The sequence below is a fragment of the Helicoverpa armigera genome, chromosome 18, assembly GCF_030705265.1.
Source record: "Helicoverpa armigera isolate CAAS_96S chromosome 18, ASM3070526v1, whole genome shotgun sequence".
NCBI lineage: Eukaryota > Metazoa > Arthropoda > Insecta > Lepidoptera > Noctuidae > Helicoverpa > Helicoverpa armigera.
In genome coordinates, this window is record NC_087137.1 from 8872920 (window position 1) to 8899823 (window position 26904).

Here is a 26904-nt window from a genome sequence, read left to right on the forward strand (position 1 = left end):
TTAAAGGTGGTGCATGGTAATGGTGCAAAATACTACTAATGACTGGTGATTATGGTCATGGTGAGGATTTGTGAAAACTGTAATAAATAAATTACCCAATGAGATGAATCCTCCTTATATCCCAATATCAAACCTATTTCGAAATAAAATGACAAGGGAAATTACAGTGTCATTATAATTATTTTGCAACAGCGCTGCGTACATTTATTTCGATTTTTTACTGGTTTTAGGAGACAGGTTTGTGCATTATTTATTAATTTCATATTCCATCACCAAAGATTCACGTTGAGATTACCATCGAAGAGTGATTTTGATATCTAATAGTTCTATGTTTTATGTCTCTTTTTGACCTCGGGACTACAGAGTCCCGGATTTTTGGGAGGCGAACGTGGGGCCGAAACCAACACGCTGAAGCCCTTTTGAGACAACTTTAATGAAATGGTGACACAAAACCGACGATTATCCCTGTATCTATGTTTTATATTATTTTGAGACCGATAATGATGAAAAAGTCATTGTTTCTATTTACCAAGAATCCCACCCATAATCTGAACCGCTAATGACGAACACGGACTTTGTTTTTTTTTTAATTGTCCAGAATGTATTCGCTAATTCCACCCGCAGTTTAACACAAAAGGAAAAAAATAAATCCTAGGCGGCTTTCTCCTTTCCAAATTTTATTAAAATTGGCTAAGCTGTTTGCGTGTGAAGAAGCGACAAATGTGAACATTCACGAACTTTCGCCTTCGTAATATTACCGCCATTTCAAATAGAAGTCGTATACTATTTCAATCCTCAAGTCACATTCTTTACATACGGATTAACTAGATAGAATGTATGTGAATGCATGTATTCCATCAAATTTATGCTCTGCTTACACTGCAGTAACAAACAAGCGCAATGATAAAGAAAGCAGCACAATAAATCGCGTGACTTAGATTATACGAACCTATTCCTTCAGCCGTCAGGTCTTAATAGCATGTTTCGTCGATTGTAACTCAATTTTCATAAAATTGTCCACACTTGCCGATTCCCACAGGTTTAATGGAAATTGCTTATTGTTTGTTTTCCTTTCCAGATTTTTGATAACAGGGACTTGGGATAATTTTGATGTAATCGCTTTTGAAATACTTTTAATTTTAACAGGATGACTTGGGATATCACTTTAGGTAAGGATTTTTTCACGTCACAACTAATTCCAAAAGTTGCTTAGAATAATTTTTATAATACCTATACATATAAGTTTGTTAAAGCCTGCTATAACTTATTTAATCGAATCCAAAATATGTCTTGAAAGTAATTCTAACAGAAACTAGGTCAACGAGGCAATAAGTACGAAGGATATACGTATAATAAAGCAATAAACAAACATTCAACTATGTTTTTGCATTGACACGACCTTTGCCATTTTTTCATGTCTTTCAGTTTCATGTCGTAAACAAATGATTCCCTTGGTCCGATTGCCGATTTTGTAGGGTAACCAAGCATTCTGCGATGTTCATATTAATGTCTAGCCGTGTTCCTGCGGTCTCTCACTCGCGTTCCGTGGGAACAACTGCCCGTACCGCGATAAAATATAGCCTATGTTACTCGGAAAGAGTGTAGCTTTTAAATAATAAAATAAGTTTTCAAATCGGTTCACTAATTTCCGAGCCATTGGAGTACAAATAAATAAATTATTTTCTCTTTATTATGTTAGTAGATATAAATATACTATAGATTGAGAAATTCATGCGAAGAATAAAAATATTAAAACTAATGCTATTCATATACGTATATATACTTTCTCTAACATAGTGTAATTGAATTTGATATCGTGCTTTGAATTCTTCGAATCTTTGTCTAGACCTAATTTTTTTTCGAAGTAAAAGTATCCTGATTCTTTCATCAGTTTGGTCACCATAGTAAAAGCAACGAGCGTGCGCGCCAATAAAGCGTAACATGGTTGGCTTTTCCATATTTTTTTATTGTCATAACAATCACGAAAGCTCTGGTAGCTTTGAATGCCAGTCTAGTCGGTATTGGGAACACACGTGGGTCGCAACAAAAACCATGCAACGACCGTACAAGCGCCGGTATCTGCCGCCAAATAATATGGCGGAGGCTTTCCATGGCGGTAAAGGGTTACATACATTTTAATTAATATAATTCCAGCAATAATACATAGGAAGTGGTGAAGGGTGCGCGGCTTGGTTTGGGGACTAGACGTTCGAAAAGTGCTGATTTTCAGCCTACTTTGAGTAAACGCTTTTTTATTTTAATTTGATTACAAATAAATTAAGTGTAGGATTACAGGACAGTCATAGTGTTCTAAAGTAATAAGTCATAGTTTTTTTTCCTAACGATTTTTGTGAACTGTGTTGTGTTTAAGTTTAGCATTGTGAAATCTACTAAAAGTTAGTTTTTAAAACCGTTGTTACTTACATTTATTTCCAATGGATTGATTTTTTGTAGATTAAGAAAAAAAAACAACCATAGTATTAAATGTTCGATTAATTTATTTATTTTACTAAACTAAGGTCCAGACTAGGTCTAATATAGATAAAACATAAGGCTTAAACTAGGTTTCAAATCCTGATCTGCTCCTTTATAAGATTACCTATTAAATTTTTAACATAATATTGTATCTCTTCTAGATTTTGAATATGTAGTTACCAAAAAGCCTCAACCGCGCATATGTTTCGGGTCCGCTTTACAACGAGACGTGAACCCAACGTCAGGGCCTTGCACCAGTCCATTTATGCGACGTATGCTACCTACTGTGTATAAAAACATAGGACCTGGAACTTATGAAAATAATCGAGACGCATTTTATGATGTCACTAACAGGGTATGTATGAAGTGATTTGAATTAGCACTTACATTCACATCACATGTATAAGACGAAGGAGGAGTTATGGTGATCAAAAGCATGAAAAACCAAGTTCGTTTGGCTTTAAACAACGAACACTATGATTAAATAATAAGAATCAGAAAAGTTGATAAGATAAACTGAGCCCTAAAACCTACTCTTACAATTAAAAACGATTTTTCAGGATTGACACTTTAATGAGGTGGCCAGGGACAGTCACTGATTACTTGCTTTCCAGTAACTCTTTGTCTTGTTTCCAGCACTATAGCAAGTATGGTCTAGGAGCTAGATCTCCGCGGTGGCTAACGAAACATGAATATCAGCCGCCGCTAAGACCACCCCGTCCAAAAGTGCCGACGAAGCAAAACTGTGCACCCTTCAATTCCACTTCTAAAAGAAAGGGCATTTTTTCACCGTCAACTTTCCCGGCGTAAGTTTTTAACTTTACAAAAACTGCATCTATAAGGTTGACGAATGCGCAATACCTAACTTATCTAATGAAGTAATTCCTAGGTATTTTAAAATTTAGTTTTTCGAGTCGCACTAGTTGGCTGCGAGAATATAACTACTTATTCCGAGGAATTAGGCCTCGCAGATTCTCTTCAAATAAATACTTCGTTACTCTTTTAACGTCAAGTCTAACTTCTAACTATTAACAACGATACAATGAATTATACTATTTTTTTAACTGTTTCAGACCGTGCGATTATTGTCCTGAATATATTAAGCGGCAGATGAAATTCGCATATGCCTTCTCAGGGAAGAAAACACTTCGATGTGCGGTCGAGGTATAGAAACACTTTTTGTTTTAACTTTAGAGTTATATTTGGAATCGAAACGTTACAAACGTACGAATCGTAACGTCAAAATATCTAGTTTCAAAAACCCGTTGGCGGATGGTGTCAAAAACTATCCTATGTCCTTGTCCCGGGTCTAAACAACCTCCACTTACGTTTTATAAGTAGCGTAACTAACACGACCTTCTTGATTATATACATTTGCTTTTATCCTTTTTGATTCTGTAACTACTGTTTAATTTCTAGATAAAATGTGTGCCCTATAATTTGGATGAATGTGGATATTGCGGCTGTTCATGCTCGCAGCAGGGTGACTATTGGCAATATGAGAATAGAATTTTCCTATGCAGAAAGCATTACACTCGATTATTCAAACATTGCCTGTCCAAATTCCAAGGCGCAAAGCTTTCGGAGTTCAAGGTAATGTCACGATTGCTGTAGCGTATATACAAAGATAACATAGCATATCTAGTAATCTAAAATCTAATTCACTTTTATTTCTGCTCATACAGTCTGTGAGGGATTGCTTCTTCGCGCACGCGCACAACAGTTGCAAAGCTGCTCTAAAGATAATGAAGTCTGAAGAAATAGTTAAAAAATTAAGGAAGGAAGCATACTTGGACCTATTCTTCCCCCAACGTCGATTTTGTAACAATTAGTTTATAAAGTTATTTATTTATATGGAACTGTAAAAGAAATAGTGTAGCTGAAGCCCTAGCTTATATTAGTAGTTTTTTATGTTTATGGTAGCAACACTGACCTGGATTTTTACTTCGGAATCAAAAACGGCTCAAAAGCAGAGGAGTCAAACACTGTTAGATAAATAAATCATTAAAAAAAAGATCAATCATCTGACTTTCCTCAACATCTCTCTCTCTTTATTATTTATTTTGATAACGAATCGATATTTTGGAACAATATAGCTACGGCATCATGAAACTGGACTCGAATAATAAAATGATAAACAGTGAGAGCGGCGCTGATCTATCTGAAGAAGTAGTGGACCCGCGGCAGAACGCGGAGGATATTATTGATGAAATACTCGCAGAGTTCACCGAGTCGCGATCACCCGAAATCGCGAGGAATGGTAACGGTATACCAGAAAACTTATTCAACATGATCCAGCCCCCGAGAACGCGTACCCCAGCGAACTCTTTCTCTGAGAACGCTACAATAGACGATATTGACCCGTCTTCGGACCTCGGTACGTCGATCAGAAACAAGTGTTTGGAACTGGAGGAGATACTTCAGAGCCTGAAGTCGCGGCTCAACCACGTAGTTTTGGACGAAAACATCGTTCTCAGCCCTGAGGCTAACTCTATGGAGGCTCAGCTTGAGCATGACCTGGACACAGATTGCCAGGAGGACCTGTCTTTGCAGGAATTCCTTGAGCTGCTACACTCCCAAAACAAAATAAGCCCAACAGGAGTACAGTGATTGCTCAACGGACCACCCTCATAAACTAATTCATAAGACAAAATTTACATGAATTTATTGTGTGCAAATTTGAATTTTAGATTTTATTGAAGTACTATTAAATATTCAGGCCTAGTTTTTGTAGTATTATTTCAATTATTGTAATACTTTAGTTATTAAAGGACCAAAAATGACAACTTTGATATAGCTGATGTAGGGATAGTTCTTAATACATAATTATAAACAACAACATAATATACAAAATAATTTATTCAATAAATGTTAGATCACAAATAATACTTAAGTTACTTATAATAACTAAAACTAATCATCAAACATGTTCTGAACTTCAGTATTAATAGTAAATTCAGCAGAATTTGGAATTGTATCATTTTCATACATTTGACTTTCATCATGGCTCTGCTCATCTTCGTAAGTGCTCAAATTATTTTCCTCTTTCAAAATAAAACTGAGTTTTTTTGCCATTATCAATTCTATTACTCTGTTTTTATCAGATTCTACTAGGTCAGCTTTCAATTTTTTGATCCAATTGTTATAATCAGTTGGATCAGATTTTAATAATTCTGTTCTCAAGTGTGCCATAGCATCTAATGCTTTAGTAAAGTCCCCATCGATGTTGTTGGTTATGAGACTCTCAATAGCTTTGATCATTTCTGTAGTTAACTCTGACAGGGGCTTGTTCTTATTTTGAAGAGTTTTAAAGTCCTCTATAGGGTTGACAGTACTTATGCTCTTAATGTCATCCACAGCATCTTTAGTGGGCAAGTGTATTTTAGGCATATTGGGAATGTTTGGATTATCAGATGGCACTCCAAGCGGAGCTTTGAACTGATCAATGTCAATTGGAGCATTTTTATTAGTCCTTTTCTTGACTTCAATCTTTGTCAGTGTGAACAAGCTTTTCAGTTTCTCCAAAGGCTTTTTTGCATTTTCTTCTAGTAGAGGTGGAACTTTGAATAGAGTCATTATCTCTTCCCTTGGTTCGGGCAATGGTTTTCCAGGATTCATAGCTCTGAAAGCGAGGCAGTCAAGCACATATTGTGCAGAAGGACTAACACACTCTGCTACAGGGAATGCTTCAGTATCATCAAATGTGTCATCATATGCTTTGGTCAGATCCATAGCTCCAATAAGCTCTTTGAAAGCATCCACTTGCTCTTGTGAACATTTATACTTTTTTAAATTAGTTGCAGGAAAAGACATCTGCTTTATATCATCTTTGTAACAGATAGCTGCCATTGAAAGACATACATAGTTATTAGTATCAATGACAGGCATGAGGGCAAACATTTTGGGTACATTATTATTGTTATGTACTTTTCGCACTATGCCAACCAGATTCAGTTCATGGAGACATTCTACCAGGCACCTGATAGCTTTTTGTGCCTTTGGGTCATCCTTTTTCCCAAAAACATATGACAAACCATCTCCATTCAGGTGTTGCCATTTTATATTGTCAGCTGAAGTGAATCCATACACTGAAAGCGATTTAACACCAGGCTGATAGAGCATTGACTTATCACAGTCTTGAAATGGTATAATGGCTTGTCCGTAGTGGTACCCTTTTAGTTTTTCTGATGCATCAACTGTCCTTCCAGTTTCCTGATTGACATATTCTCTAGTCTTCACAACAGCTTCAGATTTACTTGAAGCACATGTGACGGGATTTCTGACAGATTTCTCCCACTTCTTCACAGTTGGTTCATCCTTTAGTTTGATATAGCAAGAAACTGGGATATTGATGTTTGGACCAATACTTAAGTCCACATCCCAGGAATTGGCATTAACAACCTTTTTTCTGTGGAATTGGAGGTCATATTTCATGATATTTTCCAAAGTGCCTGCAACACCACCAGTGGCTTCCACAAACTGCTTAATTATGTCTGTTGAGTCATTTTCGTATTCTTTGGAGTAAATGTCAGGACCAATGACACTAACTTGGAAATCCTGTTCTTGGAATCCATTTAGGACCTACAAAATAAAATTATGAAAAGTTTTATTACATTGTCTTTCTAAACAGATTTTAAGACACAATTCAATAGGATTATTTATTTATTTAAATCTCAAAAGCTTTGCAAGTCAATATGCTTTTTTTTTAAATCTTACCTCATCAATGCCATTAGTTTCAAAAGTGGTCTTCTTCTTAAAGTTGGTCATCAGCACAATATTCCTGCTGACTAGTTTAACACCACTGAATACATTGGCAAAATAGTCTGCAGCTACCAAAAGTGCATCAAACCAGTCTCCTCTAATTTCTGTTGGCTGTGGAAGGTAAGGAAAAAATAAACAGTGAGTGAAAAATGCTGGTTTGAATTGATTAGAAAGAAATTGCATATTAAGTTATGTATCGCATATTGTATAACCAGAATATTTAAGAGATTTTAAGAGTTAAGGGCCAGACCTCTTTCCTCTTGTGTACCCCAAGTCAAGTGCACTTTATGTATCTATGAGTCATCACAATCTTGTTTTGCAAGGAAATAGGTAACATGTAGATATGTCTGTAGCTAGATATGGGTGACAATAAGCTGATATTAATTAATTAGGTACCTTTTCTGGTAGACTCCTTATCATTTTCCATGTAGGAGATTGCAGCTCCGCGAATATTTCAATATGTTTGAATGCACCAGCATGTTCGTTTGCCATTTTATTATTCGTCTTCTTCGAACCCAACAATATTATCCCGACCATACTCTTGTCCTGGCTCAATATTTTGCGTTCTAGAATACGAGCTACACACTCTTTCGCTCTTTCAAAAAATGATTTTTCTTTTTCCTCATCTTTGGTGGAAACATTTCGTCCTATGTCTAAAATTATTAGTGTTCCATGGATTCCTCGAGACATCTTTCACTATTTTGCTCTTTAGACCAGGTTTTTATCAATTTTAAGCACAGTTTTCAGCGGTTTAATGATTGCACTTTCAGTTTCCCGGTAAATAAAAACAAGTTTCGACAAGTTTTCGCGACAAATTTTGACGTTGTCAAATGGTCAAATGACATTTCAATTTTTTTATTTGGTAACTATAATGCTCCTGCTCCACCGGCGCGGCGTTAGCGTTAACGTTAATGTCAATGGCCAACTACACGTTACTTATTGCATTAAAAATGCGTGTTGGCTACACTTAGGTACAATTCTGCAAAGAGTTAATCCCTCATGAAGTAACGCGTTAACACACATTAAAGAGGTTAAACTCAGACACACAAAATAATTCTAAAAACTAAAGCTTTCTCATTTGACCATTCCATTACCGTGCTCGTAAAATGCAGTTACCGCTTAAACAAAGTATCTACACTCGTCCTTGCATGCGTGCAATGTGATGGCATTAATGTAGCCAACATCACTTAGCGCTCTAAGCTACGCACTAAAACCCTTTGATGTGTCCAAAAAACCGACACCCGAGTTATCGCTTAACGTTTAATGCTATTTATAATGCCATTTGTATAAATTGCCATTAAAACGTTGGCCACATCTGCGTAATGCCAAAATTTAACGCGTTAAGACGCAGGTGGAGCAGTAGCATAATGCTCCTGCTCCACCTGCGTCTTAACGCGTAAAATTTTGGCATTACGCAGATGTACTTACGACTTAGCTTAGCGCGCTAAGTGATGTTGGCTACATTAATGCCATCTCATTGCACGCATGCAGGGACGAGTGTAGATACTTTGTTTAAGGGGTAACTGCATTTTACGAGCACGATAATGGAATGGTCAAATGAGAAAGCTTTAGTTTTTAGAATTATTTTGTGTTTCTGGGTTTAACCTCTTTAATGTGTGTTAACGCGTTACTTCATGAGGGATTAACTCTTTGCGGAATTGTACCTAAGTGTAGCCAACACGCATTTTTAATGCAATAAGTCACGTGTAGTTGGCCATTGACATTAACGTTTACGCTAACGCAGGTGGAGCAGGAGCATAACAATATTTTAAACACATTATTTTTTGAGTTCATCAAATGGACATTAAATAATAATTAAATTAAATAAAGTAAAATAATTTCACATTTTCTAAATTGATACAGATTTGTTTCATGAACTTGTGAGTAACTGAACTCACTCATGTCAAAACAATTCATAGATCATAGACTAAGCACTGTCAAGAATTTCCATCAATTTTCAATCGATTGTTTGAGATTGTGAAATTGTGTTGTGTTGTTTACAAAAAAACGAAAACGTATTCTCCGCTTATCTTTTTCCACAATGATAATTTACATTTGCCTTGTCTCATTTGTTTTGTGGGTCGGTTATAAGTTCATATAACTTCTTTTATTCATTTTAAATAACAATGTGAGCTAATTATCTAGAATTTAAACATTTTAGTAGATTATGCGATAAACATCTACAATGTCTACAACTTTCGCAAATAGAAGCAAAATTATAACAGAAATGATGAAGTTTTCGTTCCATCATAGGGCTTTTTATTGTTACCTTGGCATGAGTGTTTGGATATTCTTTTTGATAACAGGTAAATAATCACTTTTATGTTTATATTCTTTGATTCTTTTTATATTATTATGTTGTTTACATGACTAAACTCACAAGCTTAGTAATGTAGACAATATAACAGACACATACAGTAAGGTGACACAATTATATAGCATAACAACCATTCTGAAAAATCATATTATAGTGGGATTATAGTTTTTCTTCTGCTCTAGACTGCTGTCTTCTTTCTTCTGATGTAAATTATTGTACACCTACAATTTAATTGTATCAATAAATTCTATTGCAAATAAATTCAGTATTAAAAAAATATCCCTACATATTTTTAGCCCAGTTATCCCACAATAATACTTTTTCATGTTATTTAAGAACATATATTTTTAATTCCAGTTATGTATAAATACATGTCACTGGGTGAGGAAACTATAGCCGTGAAGAAGATAGTAAGAAATGAATACATATCAAAGAGTGATTCAAAGTTCCGGAAGATTTACTTGAGAGCCTGTAACCCCCCAGACAGCATTGTAAGAGGATCGGAAGGTAAGAAGCAAGTTTATGGTGGTTGTAACCAGCCATTTTGGCAAACTAGCAGCAATTCAATGACTGGATAGGACCCTATGTTCACTCAGAAAGGCATAGATTAAAAAACAAAACATCCAGGAAAATATATCAGATTAATCTTTTTATCTGATGCTAAAAGATACTCTTTCATATTGCTGTGTTTCTATAGTTATTGCTGCTTAATGTCAGTCCTGCGCCTGATCTCTTTCCGGTCATGTCAGGTTGCCGTCCCATCGGGTTATGAGAGTGAATTAATAGGGAGTGCACCTGTGTTTGTGCAAATACTCGAGCACTATAATATGTCCTGCCAGCCAGCCAGCCAGCCAGCCAGCCAGCTGCTCAGGAGCAGCTGGCTGATCTCCTTAAATGAGAACAGCCGCCGTGGCCGAAATCGGCTGTGGTCGCCTTTATTATAGTTATTTCAGAGAAAAAAAAATATATTTTTGATCTAATTCCAGGTGTTGTAGACAGTGACACCTGGTTGCTGCAAGGAGCTCTGGTGGTGACAAGGCATGGAGACAGAGGACCTTTAACACATCTTAAGAACGGGGACAAATTACCATGCGATGCCGAACCAGTCTCGCCTCTTCTGAAAAGGTGGGATTTATTAAAAACCTCAATTTTGCACCACATTTTATTTAATTTTGATAGTCAAATAATTGCCTTGTGATATAATAATGTAAGAAGTACAATGGGCTGGTACTTTGTAAAACAATGAGCTACTTCAGAGGGTATATTATATACTCTTTCATAATTTGGATTAAATTCTAGATGCTACGCTGCTAGTATTAGTTTTGAGTGCTGTTTACTGTTGTATAATCTTATCATATCGTCAGTAGGTCACAAGTTCAACTTCAACATAAACATCCGGGTTTTTTAAACAATTGCTTAATATTAATTATCACATTGAAGTTTCAATATCAACAGTTGTTTTAAGTAAAACCCAACATTGTCAGTGAACTTAGACCTAAATCTATAGTAATATTAATAAGAGGTAAAATTTTTCAGTTTGTATGTAGGGGCTAATCTTTGTAACTGCTGGTCAGATTTCCAAAATTCTATCACTGATAGCTACATTGGTCCTCAGTGCCATAGGCTATATTTTATCCCGGTAAGGGTAGTAGTTTTCAAACCGAAAATTACAACCGCGGTAAAACGGCTCGTCCACTATAAAATAATCCTCTAAACCCAGCTATGAAGAGTTTGTCTCCAACGCGAGTACGTCGGGCAGAGCGTGGTGGGTGTCCGTCGCGGGGCCGTTTCACAACTTCCCGTCGTTACCAGCGCGGGCGGCCGGTACTCGCTGTGCTTTGGGACAGTTGACTCCTAGAGGGATACTTCAGATGGTTACTGTTGGTAAGTTGTGCCACTTTTATGGTTGAAGATTGACTTGGAATGGGGAAATTGAGTTCTACAAGTATTGTGTAGTAAATAGATTAGTAACTATAATGTATAAAATAAAGTTTATATGTGTTATGTTTATCTCAAACTCAAACTTGGCTCGGCTTGTAAAACAGGTCTTATTGAAAAAGACCCCTCACCACTTACATGTTTTGTGTAGTTATCTAATTATTATAAAAATATTCAGAGTATTCACAGTGGAACATTGAAACCTCATGTCTTGTTTTTCAGGTAATATTTTACGAGAGGCATATGGAGACAAGCTGAACTTGGAGAATGTTGAGCCACAAGGGAAAAAAGATACAGGTGAGTTTAACCGTTTAGGCACATTTTTACCAACAAAATAAATCTCTGTTTCCTATAAAATAGAACTTTCAAAAGTCGAAAGTTGTTGTCTTCCAAGACAGCAAGAACATTCTCTAAAACATTCGGTTTGCTATAAAAAAGATGTTTAATGGACCCATTATAATTTTTGAATTTTGTGACTATATTGTTTGCGCAAGAAGCTTTAACACTGTCTTTCGATATAAAATATTTACCGTATCTTTTCAGGCGAAGTCCTATCATACAGCACTCGGTACCGGCGTACATACCAGTCTCTAGTATCGCTATGGTGGGGCGCGGGGCGAGCGGGCGCGGGGGGCAGGGCGGCGGCGGCGCGGGAGGCACATAGTGTTGCTTTTTGCTTCCGGGATTGTGCTTGCGCTGCTCTACATGCTCTTAGCAGGTGAGAAAGTAGCAAGTTGACGTAGTAATAGGGGTATTTGAAGGGGAGGTGATAGTGGGATGGGGGTGGAAAACCCTTCATACTCGCAGTCAGTTAGACACCAATGACTGTGTTTCGGATGGCACTTTAAACTGTAGGTCCCGGCTGTCATTGAACATCCTTGGCAGTCGTTACGGGTAGTCAGAAGCCAGTATGTCTGACACCAGTCTAACCAAGGGGTATTGGGTTGCCCAGGAAACTGGGTTGAGGAGGTCAGGCAGGGCAGTCGCTTCTTGTAAAGCACTGGTACTCAGCTACATCCGGTTAGACTGGAAGCCGACCCCAACATAGTTTGGGAAAAAAGGCTCGGAGGATGTGACTCGCAGTCAGTTAGTCCGAGGTCTGCACGGGTTCGGCATTGATTCAATACTAATATCTGCTCACTTCCATAGTCATAGCATACAGGTGGAACATTGTATGAAGTAGAAAAAATATGGACCCCATAATATCGATTTCGCTGACCTTGTTCAAAATGTCCAGAAATTATTTTCATTTGTTTAAAAAATTGTTGTTGACCTTTCGAGTTCAGTACAGTATTGTGCCACGTAGCTAAGTCCTCTGGATTCTAAAATGATCTCTAAATAAATTATTTTTTACTTCACAGAAAAATCAACACCCAAGCAAAGAACCGTCTGGAATCTCATCCAGCTATCAAAGAGCTAGTCAGCAAGTTGTCCAAAGTTTTATTCGAGTCTCAAGAGCATCCCGACGCTGACGTTGTAAGAGACGCACTCCTCGCCTACATGTGTCACGACGCCCCCCTCCCCTGCACCGAGAAACCTAAACCACAGACAAAAACCAAACTCTCATTAACCAAAAAACAGCGAAAATTTCGACAAAACACCATCCCCGGACGAAAAATTCTCGATGTCGATATCGATACTTTGAACATGGAGCTGGACTACATTAATAACCAAATGGACTTTAATAACGAAATTGGGAGAAAGGCTAGAGATATTATTGGCAAGTATTACGATACAAAGCAAAAAGCTCCGTTAGATTTTGACGCTCAGATGGAAAGAGAAAAGCTACTATACTACCAACAAAGATATCTCGATAACGCTGACGGTTATGAAGATGTGGTTATAGTAAAGAAAAATTTAGACGCCGATTTCAATTTCCCGAACGACGCCCGAATGGACACGGACTTTGACGAAGATTACAAAGAACCAACACCAGAAAGTTCTGAAGATTTCTGCATCAAAAAGGAACATGTCATGTCCTTATTTGCGTACCTAGAGTGGAGTTATCGACAAGAAATTAAAAATATACATAATAGAAGAAGGGGCTTGTTAGTAGCGTATGGATTGATACATAATATAGTGCAGAATATGATTAGAATGATATCTGAAAATAAACCGAAGTTTGTCGTATATTCGGGGCATGATAAGACATTGCAAGCTCTTATATTAGCGTTAGGGCTCAACAACTACCAACATTACAACATACAATACGCTTCTAGAATGATCTTTGAGGTTTATAGAAAGAAGGATTTACGCGACGAGTTTAAATTCACGAAACGGAAAGCTGTGGCCCAGGATTTTTACTTTCGAGTAGTTTACAATGGGAATGACGTCACAAATAAGTTAAGTTTTTGCAAATCCAGACAAAATGTCGTTATGAAGGTTGTAGACCCAATAGATGATGTTAAAATTTACAATACATATCTCTGTTCGATAGAAAATATAGTCAGGTTTATACACGACGATTATTTTGCTAGTTTTAACGTGACTAATTTTAAAGACGCATGCGCAAGCTATGGGAACTCGAAACGTATCTATTAGTTTTTAAATTTTAGCGGACGATTTATGAATAATTTATTTTTTGTACTTATGTGCAGTTTTAAGAGGCAGCTACTGTTTTTTTTTTTTGTATTTTAGGTTGTGTAATTATTTGTAACTACAGAAATTTTGCTCTTTCAAAGCTGGGTAAGTGGTATTGGATTTCATCGCACAAATTATACAGAAAAAGAAAACGTAAGTCACAAATGAATACACACAAAACTAAAATAAAACTTAACGATAAGTACAGGAGGCATAATATGACATTAATTTATTGAATAATTATTGAGATTATTTATATTTAGTGTAGCTTTAAGAGGCATTTTATTTATTACTTAATAAGACTAATTTTCCAATGGAGATTATTTTATACAATTTAGACTTAATTGATCTCGTTTTAATACTATATTTTTTTAATTAATTTATTAGTTTTCTTATTGTTTAGTCTTTATGATAACATTTTTGTTCAACAAATAATTTTGCTATGAAACTCATAATATAAGAAAATCTATCATAAAGACTGCATACTAAGTACGCCATTTCTAATTTATAAATAACTGGTATCATTATTGTTCTAACAAGAAGAGTTTATTTATGATATCTGAGCTATATTTTATATGGCAATGTAAACTCTGAATTTGTTCTTTCAGTACTGATACACATATCTTGATGCCATTTACTAACTAAAATCGGTAAATTTAACTATTATTTTAGGCGAAAAAAATGAAGACTGCACTATTTATTTTGTGATTAAAATTTATTCCAATTTTTCATTATGAAAAAGATCTCATGTTTTATACCCGAAAGCGGTAGAAAGTGTTATGAATCTCACTGGTTGAATGTCAGTCACATATCGGTATAGTTTGTTCTCTCGCACAAAAAATATTGAATTGATATATTAGTAACATATCGAAGAGTATGTACTTTGAATAGACACAGTTCTCTTCAAACCAAACCAACTCTTGGCTTTACTAATGATAGTAAAAATATAGAAAAAAACACTACTGTACTGCGCGAGGAATTATGGCGCCAAAATGAGTATGCCATGGCGCGAGTCCATAGATAGCGTGTGTTTGCGCGAAGAGGTTGTAATTTCGTGGACATTTTTTGTAGACCAGCATACATTTTGGTGTTCGTCACAGTGGAATCACGCCTTTACATGACTGATTTCACAGAGGCCAAGTTATTTGAAGAGAACTGTAATCTTGATGTGATGTTGCAGAAATTAATTGTTTATGACAGGATTTTTTCATTCCAGTGAAATGCGTTTTTGAGATTATGTCACTTTATGTACGTAGACGCAATATCTATTATGGCTAATGTAATTTCAAATGATAGATGACCACACATAAAACTGTTTCAATCCTATACTTTGTTTTATTTTAAAGAAGCCATTTCCCGCGGTTTTACTTCAGAGCCACAGAGTACAGTCGTTTCATGGCAATAGCGTAACCATAGACATAATATTAGTAAACAGGACTGCGCATATAAACCCAAAAAACGAGCCGAGTGAAACAGTACGGAGGCTGTCTGTCCCTTTCATAGACATAATATTAGTAAACAGGACTGCGCATATAAACCCGAAAAACGAGCCGAGTGAAACAGTTAGTACAGAGGCTGTCTGTCCCTTTCTAATAGGGTGACTATGAGATTAAGCTATGTGAGACAAATCCGAATTTGCTAAGATTATTAAACGAAGATTGGTATTGAAGTTTTAACTTACGCAGTTTGTGACCTTAAGATACTAATAAAGGCTTTTAATAATTAGCGGAAATTAGCAGTATAAAAGCAGGAAGATTCGAAGTGAAGACTGTTTTTTTTGTATTTCTACTTCATATATAGACTGCTGAGCCATTTATGTCGCCTTTCTTCATTTTTTGGGAAGCTATAACAATAGTACAACAGTTTTAAAATCCATCACCCATATTTTCACTCATTACAAGAATTCATGGGCACCCTAGTTGTTTGGTTTACGAAAATGTTATTATTAGCTAACCTGTGGAACGATATATTGCAACCACCATAGGATTCACTTTTACAAGTATAAACGCAACACTTGTTCACCATTTAAGTAGTTTAAATTGATTTAATACAAAAAATGTAAACAAAATTTTAAATGCTGATTACGCGCCAAGAATGTTCAGGGTTACCGCTAGAAAATAAAAAAAAGCAAAATAAAAATTAATGTTGTTTATGTTTTAATAATTAATACGAATAAATTAATGCGATTGTTATTAATTTGTTGACTTACAATTGTTAAAATAAGATACAAATTTTATGTGATTCAATTGTTTTTTGGGAAGACAAAACTTTTGATCACAACATTTTTTTATGCTGGCAAGGTGTTAGAAAGAGACAAACAGCCTCCGTTCGAACTATCCCTCTCGGCTCGGATTTGCCTCTGTGTATTATACAACCAATTTAGTACCTTATTGCGTTAGAATAGAGTTCATTTTCGTAAATATATATTTTGAGCGTGCGCAATCTTGTTTAGTAATATTATATCTATGGTCCCTTTCTAATAGGGTGACTATGAGATTAAGCTATGTGAGACAAATCCGAATTTGCTAAGATTATTAAACACAGATTAGTATTGAAGTTTTAACTTACGCAGTTTGTGACCTTAAGATACTTATAGAGGCTTTTAATAATTAGCGGAAATTAGCAGTATAAAAGCGGGAAGATTCGAAGTGAAGACTGTTTTTTTTTGTATTTCTACTTCATATATAGACTGCTGAGCCATTTATGTCGCCTTTCTTCATTTTTTGGGAAGCTATAACAATAGTACAACAGTTTTAAAATCCATCACCCATATTTTGACTCGTTACAAGAATTCATGGGCACCCTAGTTGTTTGGTTTACGAAAATGTTATTATTAGCTAACCTGTGGAACGATATATTGCAACCACCATAGGATTCACTTTTGCAAGTAGAAACGCAACACTTTTTCACCATTTTAATCGTTTAAATTGATTTAATACAAAAAAATATAAACAAAATTTTAAATGCTGATTACGCGCCAAGAATGTTCAGGGTTACCGCTAGAAAATAAAAAAAGCAAAATAAAAATTTATGTTGTTTATGTTTTAATAATAAATACGAATAAATTAATGCGATTGTTATTGATTTGTTGACTTACAATTGTTAAAATAAGATAAAAATATAAGTGATTCAATTGTTTTTTGGGAAGACAAAACTTTTGATCACAACATTTTTTTATGCTGGCAAGGTGTTAGAAAGAGACAAACAGCCATAGATATAATATTACTAAACAAGATTGCGCACGCTCAAAATATATATTTACGAAAATGAACTCTGTTCTAACGCAATAAGGTACTAAATTGGTTGCATAATACACAGAGGCAAATCCGAGCCGAGAGGGATAGTTCGAACGGAGGCTGTTTGTCTCTTTCTAACACCTTGCCAGCATAAAAAAATGTTGTGATCAAAAGTTTTGTCTTCCAAAAAACAATTGAATCACTTATATTTTTATCTTATTTTAATAATTGTAAGTCAACAAATTAATAACAATCGCATTAATTTATTCGTATTTATTATTAAAACATTAACAACATAAATTTTTATTTTGCTTTTTTTTATTTTCTAGCGGTAACCCTGAACATTCTTGGCGCGTAATCAGCATTTAAAATTTTGTTTATATTTTTTGTATTAAATCAATTTAAACTATTAAAATAGTGAAAAGTGTTGCGTTTATACTTGTAAAAGTGAATCCTATGGGGGTTGCAGTATATCGTTCCACAGGTTAGCTAATATTAACATTTTCGTAAACCAAACAACTAGGGTGCCCATGAATTCTTGTAACGAGTCAAAATATGGGTGATGGATTTTAAAACTGTTGTACTATTGTTATAGCTTCCCAGTAGCCGTGTAGCGACGGCTTAAGAATACATGTGTCGCTACCCCCTTCTTCCAGTGGGTGTCGTAGAAGTCGACTAATGGAGTTAAAAATGCACCGAACACCAGTGCGAGAGAAGGAAAACTCGAAAAAAAACCCTCTATCAACCCGTCTGGCCAGCGTGATAGCAGTAGGCTAAATACCTCCATGAGCAGCACAAAAAAGCCACGGCCCCTAGTTCCCGGCAGTCCCGCTATTCCCGGTCACGGTGGCGACCGTGGTTACGGCGGGGCAGGGGGTGCGAAGAATCTCCGGGTTACGGGAGGCCACCAAACTAAACTGACTCTTGCGACGTACAACGGCCGCACGCTACGGCTTGACTCGCATCTGGCGCAACTCGAGGTGGAACTTGGGAAGATTAGGTGGCACATATTAGGGTTATGTGAAGTTCGAAGAGAGGGGGAGGACACCATAACCCTCGAATCAGGTCACCTAATGTACTTCCGAGAGGGAGACCAACAATCCCAAGGTGGCGTTGGGTTTCTGGTAAATAAGTCCCTAGCTGATAACGTTGTGGAGGTGTCTAGTGTGTCGAACAGGGTAGCGTACCTTATCATAAAGCTCACCGACAGGTATAGCCTCAAGGTAGTGCAAGTGTACGCACCGACCTCGACACATTCAGACGATGAAGTGGAGGATATGTTTGATGATATATCAAGGGCCCTCCACTTCACTACAAAGACCCATTACACCGTTGTCATGGGGGACTTTAACGCTAAAGTGGGAGTACAGATTTGCGGTGAATCGGCAGTAGGGTCCCATGGATTTGGAAGCAGGAATCATAGGGGGCAAATGCTCGTCAACTTCCTCGAGCGCGAGGGGCTCTTTTTGATGAACTCCTTTTCAAAAGCAGCCCCAAAGGAAGTGGACGTGGCAAAGCCCCGACACTATGACTAAAATGAGATTGACTTCATCATGACGAACAAGAAGCATATATTCAGAGACGTCTCCGTGATCAATAGGTTTAATACCGGGAGCGATCACCGACTTGTCCGAGGCTCTCTGAATATCAACTTCAAGGCCGAACGTTTCCGTCTGATGAAGGCCAGGCTCCGACCAACACTGCTCCAAACCATGACAGGATCTGAAACGTTCCAGACAAATTTGGAGAACCGATTTGCCGCCGTGGAAACCACAACAGACGTTAACCAGAACCACGAATATGTGGTTCGGATCCTCAGGGAGGAAGGTTCGAGATTGTGTAACATGCAGCGTAAGGGCAAGAAATCAAAGCTTTCGGAAGAGACATTAGGGCTTATGAAGAAACGACGTGAAAACCCGCCTGTCACTTCGTCAGCTAAGCGGGCTCTAAACCAAGAGATCAACAAGCACGTACGACGTGACCTCCGGTGCTCCAATACTCTTGCTATTGAAAGAGCAATTGAGCTGAATCGGGGGTCAAAGGTGTTCGTACAATCTCTTGGAAGAAGCCACCTGACGAAGCTGACCACAACAAGTGGAGAAGTCGTTTCTTCGGTGCCGGCAGTCCTTTCGGAAGTGGAAAATTTCTATGGCCGGTTATACGCATCGCATGCATCTCGACCTGATCCCGGAAATGAGGATTCTAGAGCCACATTAACACGCCATTTCACCGAAGACCTGCCGGATACGGATACGGATGAACTTGGACAAAACCAAGGTCATGTTCAATGAACATGTTCTACCGGAACCGATTGCGATACACGGCGCCGTTCTCGAAGTTGTTCAGAAATATGTATACCTCGGGCAGACATTGCAGTTAGGTAGAAACAACTTTGAGGACGAGGTGAATAGGAGAATTCAGTTGGGTTGGGCTGCATTTGGGAAGCTACGTCGAGTCCTAACATCGTCGATCCCACAGTGCCTAAAGACAAAAGTCTTCAATCAGTGCGTCCTACCTGTCATGACTTACGGAGCCGAAACGTGGACACTGACGGTACGGCTGGTCCACAAGTTTAAAGTCGCTCAGCGGGCTATGGAAAGAGCTATGCTCGGCGTTTCTCTGAGGGATCGCATCAGGAATGAGGTAATCCGTCAGAGAACCAAGGTCATCGACATAGCCTACCGAATCAGCAAGCTGAAGTGGCAGTGGGCTGGCCATATTAGCCGAAGAACCGATAACCGTTGGGGTAAACGAGTTCTAGAGTGGAGACCGCGCCTCGGCAAACGTAGTGTAGGACGTCCTCAGGCACGGTGGAGTGATGACTTGCCCAAGACGGCTGGCAGAAGCTGGATGCGAGCAGCCGAAAATAGATCTCAGTGGCGTGCACTTGGAGAGGCCTATGTCCAGCAGTGGACTGCGATAGGCTGATGATGATGATGAACATTTTCGTAAATCAAACAACTAGGCAGGCATCCTCAATCCTTCTCCGTGTGAGAGGAGGCCTGTGCCCAGCAGTGGGACGATAAATAGGCTGTAACTTAACTTTTTTTTTTTTTAAACAACTAGGGTACCCATGAATTCTTGTAATGAGTCAAAATATGGGTGATGGATTTTAAAACTGTTGTACTATTGTTATAGCTTCCCAAAAAATGAAGGAAGGCGACATAAATGGCTTAGCAGTCTATATGTGAAGCAAAAATACAAACAAATCAGTCTTCACTTCGAATCTTCCTGCTTTCATACGGCTAATTCCCGCAAAATTTTAAAAGCCTATATTAGTATCTTAAGGTCACAAACTGCGTAAGTTAAAACTTCAATACCAATCTGTGTTTAATAATCTTAGCAAATTCGGATTAGTCTCACATAGCTTAATCTCATAGTCACCCTATTAGAAAGGGACAAACAGCCTCGGTACTAACTGTTTCACTCGGCTCGTTTTTTGGGTATAGGTGCGCAGTCCTGTTTACTAATATTATGTCTATGCAAACAGCCTCCGTTCGAACTATCCCTCTCGGCTCGGATTTGCCTCTGTGTATTATGCAACCAATTTAGTACCTTATTGCGTTAGAATAGAGTTCATTTTCGTAAATATATATTTTGAGCGTGCGCAATCTTGTTTAGTAATATTATATCTATGAGCGTAACAGACTAATATTTTTAATATTTATAGTTAGGACCTTATGTGGCTTATTTTTATTCTGTATCCTTCGACAAAGCGATGTGAATCTTAAAAGTAAGAAAATCATAGGTGAGGTGTTACGACGTAAACGCATACATAAAATGTTTATTGTTTGTTGCAGTAGCTAGCTAGCAAAACAAGTTGTTTACTTCTATCAGGTTTCATAATGGGACAATTTATTACACTTGCATATTTTACTATGGTAATCTTAGATTTTTATAAATACATATGTAGGTCGGACTCTCCAAATGGTGGTCTTCTTAGCATGATGAAATAAATGTAGATATGCTATTATTTATTGAGCACCTATCCGAAATATGATGTACTAACTAATGCGTGTTTGTCATTTTAATGTCCTCTTACATTTGCTTCTATCTAAGCGACCTAAGGCGATTATCACACTGCCCCGCATGATGCAGCGTAGTGCGTGGATGCGTTTTTTTCCGTTGTATGGAAATATCTCCTTTTGTATGGAAAACACGCATAGTCCAACACACTGAAAATGCATCCACGCGCGTTCATGCGGATCACGCACTTACATGCGGAGAAACACGCACCCCCGCGCGTAGGTGCGGGGCGAGACGCAAGGTATGGCACACTGAATCCGCATTGCCGCGCGTGATTTTGAATGGGCGTGACGTGTATATTTGAAAATGGAAGCCGCCGTGCGTGAATCTACAAAACGCACCTACGCGCGTGAGTGCGCGAAAAACCCGCACGATGATGCAGATCTGCACTCCCGCAGGAACGCGCGTAGGTGCGTCGACACGCAAGATGCAGCGTGATGCGGGGCAGTGTGAAGATCACCTTAGACCGAAGCTCGCACTTCAAAAGGTTCAAAGCAGTTCTTTCCTTTAAAGGCTTTAGTTTGAATCCTAAAATCTGGGACCCTCCTTACCTATGTTATGATATATCAGAAGTCTATCAGGGTTGTACCATAGTGCCCACAACCTCCAATCTATCCATCATGACAAATAAACAATACAAACTTATACCTATTTGTTTTTGCAGCCATTAAATAATTGTCTCGAAACAGCGTCGGTGGCCAAGGCTGAAAATACCAGTCAGCGGGTTACTAACCTCCGGTATGTAGGTGAGTGGGTTAAACTCGAGTCTACAGTCTACAGTCTACGTGACTATGGTATCGTCTGTTCGTTGGCAGTGTACTTTACCTTCCTGAATGATGTAAATAAGTATTAAAAGTTAATTTATTGTCGTTGATTAGTTCGTTTTTAACGGCATTACTGAGAAACATCGATAGAGACTTATTTGTTTGTAAACAGCAGATTTGTAAATCTGCTACTCATTGTGAGGTTTTGTGGTCCATAATTATCTAAATCTTAAAGGCTTCTTTGTAAAATGATGGTGTAAAATATTCCATTCTACTGAAAAATTAATCCACTATATTATTTTTTCGGTTAAAAATTTATCCGCTCCGCTTTTTGGTGGTGTCTAGACGTTTGAGTACCTAAATCTAAGTAGCTGTAAAACATCCTTTATGGCTAATGTGTAGACCCAAATCTGGCTGCTACTTACACATTCTCCAGCAACATGGCGGAACACCCTATGCTTTTAAGTTTTACGCTCTAATTCCTCATTTCCCCTAGCGTGAGATCTACGTCAGTCAGTCATTGACATCGTCTACGTGACTGCCGTACTGTCCACTAGCTGTTGTTGTTGATGAGATATAAATACATTGAGTGATTAGCCGTCGACAGAAACATCTGCATAATATGTTATGTAGGTGATGACGATTGATGGGTAGTAAGTAAGTAGGTATGTTTTGTTAGTTGGGTGGCGGCAGTGCCACCTATAGCTTGTCTGTTAAAGTTTCTAAGAGGTAAAAGTTCCTGCTGTAAAAGTGGTGGGTAGAAGAAAATGGTGGGCCAATTTCCATTTTGTTATGCAGAGCTTTATACCTACCTATTTATAACTATGAACCATTTCATTAAAACTAAGGTAAACCCTCTGTAGGTACCATCTTGAGCCTACATTAAAATCTAGATTGAGGCAACGATTTGATATTGGTTACTATGTACCAATTTCAAGCGGCACGAATTTACCAATTTGCAACAGCCAGCCCGCCAAAATTAGATTCGCAATTCAAAACAAAACAATAGACGTTCTAAAGTTCTAGCCATAAACAAGTGACGCCATCTTGTATCGCGGGGGCTAAAGGGCGGTGTACCAAGGCAAGCTAACTCCACCTAACACAAATATGCTGTTTGAGCACATTTTGAAGGGACAAGGCGTGCCACTTGAAATTGCACCATTATGATCGTAATGATGTAAATATTTAATGTAGACTTCCATATTTGCAATATTTGTTTGTGAACATTCTTGAATAATTTATGGTGCTGTTACTCAATCAACGTAGGCAAAGGAATTACTCAATTCAAGTCATATTCTGTCAAGATTTGTGACTGATTGCATAGGTACCTACGCATTCATTTTCTTCTTTACCAATGCTGCATTTTGCTCGTTCAATTGTAAAAAACCGCATCAAAATCGGTTCAGTCCTTATAAAGCTACGGGCGGCAACATTGTGTCACACACGCAGACAGACACATATAGGGATCAAACTTAGAACTCCCCCTTTTTTGCGTCGGAGGTTAAAAAAAGAAAAAGAATAAGTTGTCGATAAATAAGTGAAATTCATGAGATTGCTACTGCGCGTGAGTGCACTTACCTACTGGTAGGTATCTACCTACATGATTATAAAAGTTAATTAAGGAGATTGTAACTGTAAATACCAAAGTGCAGCTACTGTTATATTTAAAGAGTACATATGCTAGAAACTTAAGATTGCTTGTAAGACAGTTTGAATGAAAACAAAAGCAGCAAATTAAGTGCGTGGGCGCGCCTCCACGTGTCAGATGAGAGGTCAAAACGATTACATTACAACCACACTATAATATTTTACTTAGGAAGATCACACGTGCACTTTGCATAACACTTTAGTAAGAGTTAGTTTATACTTATTTATATGTATGTGCTGAAAATAGTCTTAATAAATAGTAACAGGACATCCGCACACACTTTAATCTTATTTTAAATAATTAATATTTGGACTGAAATAATTCAAACCGGTAATCACATTAGGTACCTATTGTGTTAAAACAAACAAACAGAGTCTTCAACTTTATAACCAAAGTCAAGTTAAATTCAAATAATTTTATTTCGTTTAGGATTTATGAACGTCAAAAATATAAATAAGTTTCATTCTAGTTGCCCATTCCAAAAGTAGCTTCCTATGCAGAAGAGTCATATAAATATGGTCAGCAATGTGTTAAAAGTCAAAAACCTGAGACTGAAACCTCACTGAACGAAACTTGAGCAACGTTTTACACAAATTGCTATTTAATTGAATAGGCCATAAATAGTAGAATTTACCTATAGGTCAATGAGGACGGTAATCAATGATTCTCTATCGATTGGCGGCGTGGCGTGGGGCTATTAATATTAAACAATAATTCATTTTATTACGCATTCACGTGCTTATCGTTAAGTTATAAAGAGTAGGTAAGTGACTACTGTAGTTCCTATAACTACTGTTACATAAGTAGTACCTATAAGTATCCCATTAACAGAGGAGATTTTTAAATCTCATCCAGACACACTCTAAGCGAACTTGCTCGCGGGAGGACCTTATGAGCGCATCCGGCTGTGCTCTCGCTGTGGCGGCATATTGGGCTGACAAAATGTAGTCTCACTATAAGTAGGGCTGCCATCTCGAATTTAGCCAAACCCGGACAAACATTAAAAAAACCCGGACATTTGGCGTAAATCGCATTTTTTCCCCGAACGAGTACGTTTTTTTTTAAACAAAATAGTAGGTACCTACCTAATTTCTAATCCATTTAGTATTAAGATATACTTAAATTCACTGAGGTGCTTTCTTACATGAAAAGTGTCCGGGTTTTCCCCGGACACTTCTTGAAACCCCGCCCGGACGGCCCCCGGACTGCCTCAAAAAGAGGACAATCCGGGGAAACCCGGACGGATGGCAGCCCTAACTATAAGACATGTCATCGACACGAAAGAAGAAGAAGACACTCTACGCACAGTCCAAATCGCATTTTGAAGCTTTATTTGTCTCACAAATATAATAGTGCTGCTGAAACCAAATCGGTATACCAGATACGAAAGACAAATACCAAAACAAACTCTCATTTTCATATACTTAGGGAAACTAAATTAAGAATACAGTCAATGCCTAATTTAGCTCTAAGTTTCACCCTTTCATCTATCTTACCAAACGGACTCACTACACAAAACTACTCCAACCTAAAGATTACTTATCATATCATCAAATATCATCTTTCGCAAAAAAAAAACAAAATAATAACAAAAAAACACATAACCTATCTACACACACCGGCACAATTAGAGGAACACAAAAAAAAAGACGTTTTTTTTTTATTTCTTATGAGAATATTTACAAGTGGCTCCTTTATTTTATTTATTACCCTCTTATGACATACCCTTTTGAGACTTTTTGACATCCCTCAATAATTTAACAGAAATTGGACCCTCATAAGTGTTTGTTGACAATTAGGGCGTTTAAGTGTTTTGGATAAGAAATTTGTTTATGCAGTCAATGGTGGCCCTAGCTCACTTTGTTGTTGTTACTTGGAGAATTAACATTGTATTGCATCGAAAATGAGTGATTTGCCCGCAACTGATGTCGCCAGAGCTGTGACAATGATCGAGGAAGGTCACACATACCGTTCAGTGAGTCGAAGGTTGGGTGTGTCCGTATCTGTGATCCACCGTAATGTTAAACGGTACAGGCAGACGGGGTCTTACGTGCGGAGGCGGGGACAAGGCAGAAATCGTGCAACCAGTGCCGTAGATGACCGTTTTATAAGGGTGCAAACTTTGAGAAATCGTCGTCAAACTGCAGTTCAGACCCGAAATCTTTTAGAAGAAGTGCGTAATGTGCATATTAGTGAACGAACAGTAAGAAGACGGTTAAATGATGCCGGTTTAAAGTCATACGTGCCAGCTAAAGCGCCCAAGCTTGAGGTATGCCATCGAGTTGCAAGACTAGCGTTTGCTCGTCAACACCAAAATTGGTCTGAAGAATGGAGTCATGTTTTATTCTCTGATGAAAGCCGATTTTGTGTCAATTTCATCGACGGAAGGGAAAGGATGTGGAGGCATCGAGGAGAACGCTACCATCAAGCAAATTTTACCGAAACGGTGTCATACGGTGGAGGGTCCGTTATGGTATGGGGTGGCATTACTTTGTCAGCACGCACGGCTTTAGTCATCATCGATGGAGGTTCTCTGACTGCACATCGATACATTACAGAGATCTTAGAACCCCATGTAATGCCTTTTGCTCCATTCATTGGCGAAAATTTTGTGTTTATGCACGATAATGCACGGCCCCATACTGCACGCGTGGTTACCGAATACCTTAGCGAAATCGGAATTACCCAAATGAACTGGCCAGCACGATCACCAGACATGAATCCAATAGAGCATGTCTGGGACATGATTGGGCGAAGGGTAAGAGCGAAAATTCCACCTCCCAGGAATGTTGAAGAGCTAAAGTTGGCGCTGGTCGAAGAGTGGGTCAACTTACCCCAAGAAATGATCGCGAATGTCATCATGAGTATGGGCAGACGCATTCAAGCATTAATTAGAGCCCGCGGGGGCAATACAAGGTATTAATTCAGTTTTTTTTTAAGATTTCCCCCACTAATTTAATTTTTACAATTGTTTAGAAAATTTTAAGATTCTCATTATTTGTTATTTTACTGTATTTTTACCAATTTTATTAATGTTTACTCCTAGTTTTAGTTGTGTCATACGTGTAACATGTAAACAAGCTCGAATTAAGTGAAAAACTTGCATTAAAAGCTATTATTTTAAAATAAAACTGTATTTTTTTTGTGTTCCTCTAATTG

At 37.7% G+C, this 26904-nt stretch overlaps 3 protein-coding genes across 3 annotated transcripts; 2 read left to right on the forward strand and 1 right to left on the reverse strand.

Annotated features, from left to right (window-relative positions):
* The first annotated feature begins 123 nt into the window (after nucleotides 1-123).
* LOC110380519 (uncharacterized) lies at nucleotides 124-5199 on the forward strand. Its single transcript, XM_021340518.3, has 7 exons — nucleotides 124-237; nucleotides 1079-1169; nucleotides 2637-2830; nucleotides 3112-3281; nucleotides 3549-3639; nucleotides 3895-4068; nucleotides 4161-5199. Exons 2-7 carry the CDS (start codon nucleotides 1148-1150, stop codon nucleotides 4305-4307), a joined length of 798 nt encoding a protein of 265 aa, XP_021196193.1. The 5' UTR covers nucleotides 124-237; nucleotides 1079-1147; the 3' UTR covers nucleotides 4308-5199.
* Nucleotides 5200-5316: 117 nt separating this feature from the next.
* On the reverse strand, nucleotides 5317-8060 carry LOC110380517 (X-ray repair cross-complementing protein 5). The gene is made up of 3 exons (XM_021340516.3): nucleotides 7633-8060; nucleotides 7192-7347; nucleotides 5317-7056 (listed from the first exon to the last, which is right to left on the reverse strand). The coding sequence occupies exons 1-3, from the start codon at nucleotides 7924-7926 to the stop codon at nucleotides 5389-5391; spliced, it is 2118 nt and encodes a 705-aa protein (XP_021196191.3). The 5' UTR covers nucleotides 7927-8060; the 3' UTR covers nucleotides 5317-5388.
* Nucleotides 8061-9166: 1106 nt separating this feature from the next.
* On the forward strand, nucleotides 9167-15397 carry LOC110380518 (uncharacterized). Its single transcript, XM_064039129.1, has 7 exons — nucleotides 9167-9542; nucleotides 9911-10060; nucleotides 10540-10678; nucleotides 11274-11437; nucleotides 11714-11788; nucleotides 12035-12209; nucleotides 12853-15397. Exons 1-7 carry the CDS (start codon nucleotides 9422-9424, stop codon nucleotides 14030-14032), a joined length of 2004 nt encoding a protein of 667 aa, XP_063895199.1. The 5' UTR covers nucleotides 9167-9421; the 3' UTR covers nucleotides 14033-15397.
* Nucleotides 15398-26904: the final 11507 nt, after the last annotated feature.

Excerpts from the sequence above, each read along its gene's own strand:
- LOC110380518 (XM_064039129.1), top strand. The coding sequence starts at position 9,422 with ATGTCTACAACTTTCGCAAATAGAAGCAAAATTATAACAGAAATGATG. Across the intron at positions 10,061-10,539 it reads CATTGTAAGAGGATCGGAAG|GTGTTGTAGACAGTGACACC; the intron begins GTAAGAAGCAAG and ends ATCTAATTCCAG. Across the intron at positions 10,679-11,273 it reads GTCTCGCCTCTTCTGAAAAG|CTATGAAGAGTTTGTCTCCA; the intron begins GTGGGATTTATT and ends CTCTAAACCCAG.
- LOC110380519 (XM_021340518.3), top strand. The coding sequence starts at position 1,148 with ATGACTTGGGATATCACTTTAG. Across the intron at positions 1,170-2,636 it reads GACTTGGGATATCACTTTAG|ATTTTGAATATGTAGTTACC; the intron begins GTAAGGATTTTT and ends TATCTCTTCTAG. Across the intron at positions 3,282-3,548 it reads TCACCGTCAACTTTCCCGGC|ACCGTGCGATTATTGTCCTG; the intron begins GTAAGTTTTTAA and ends TAACTGTTTCAG.
- LOC110380517 (XM_021340516.3), bottom strand. The coding sequence starts at position 7,926 with ATGTCTCGAGGAATCCATGGAACACTAATAATTTTAGACATAGGACGA. Across the intron at positions 7,348-7,632 it reads TAAGGAGTCTACCAGAAAAG|CCAACAGAAATTAGAGGAGA; the intron begins GTACCTAATTAA and ends TACCTTCCACAG. Across the intron at positions 7,057-7,191 it reads AAACTAATGGCATTGATGAG|GTCCTAAATGGATTCCAAGA; the intron begins GTAAGATTTAAA and ends TTTATTTTGTAG.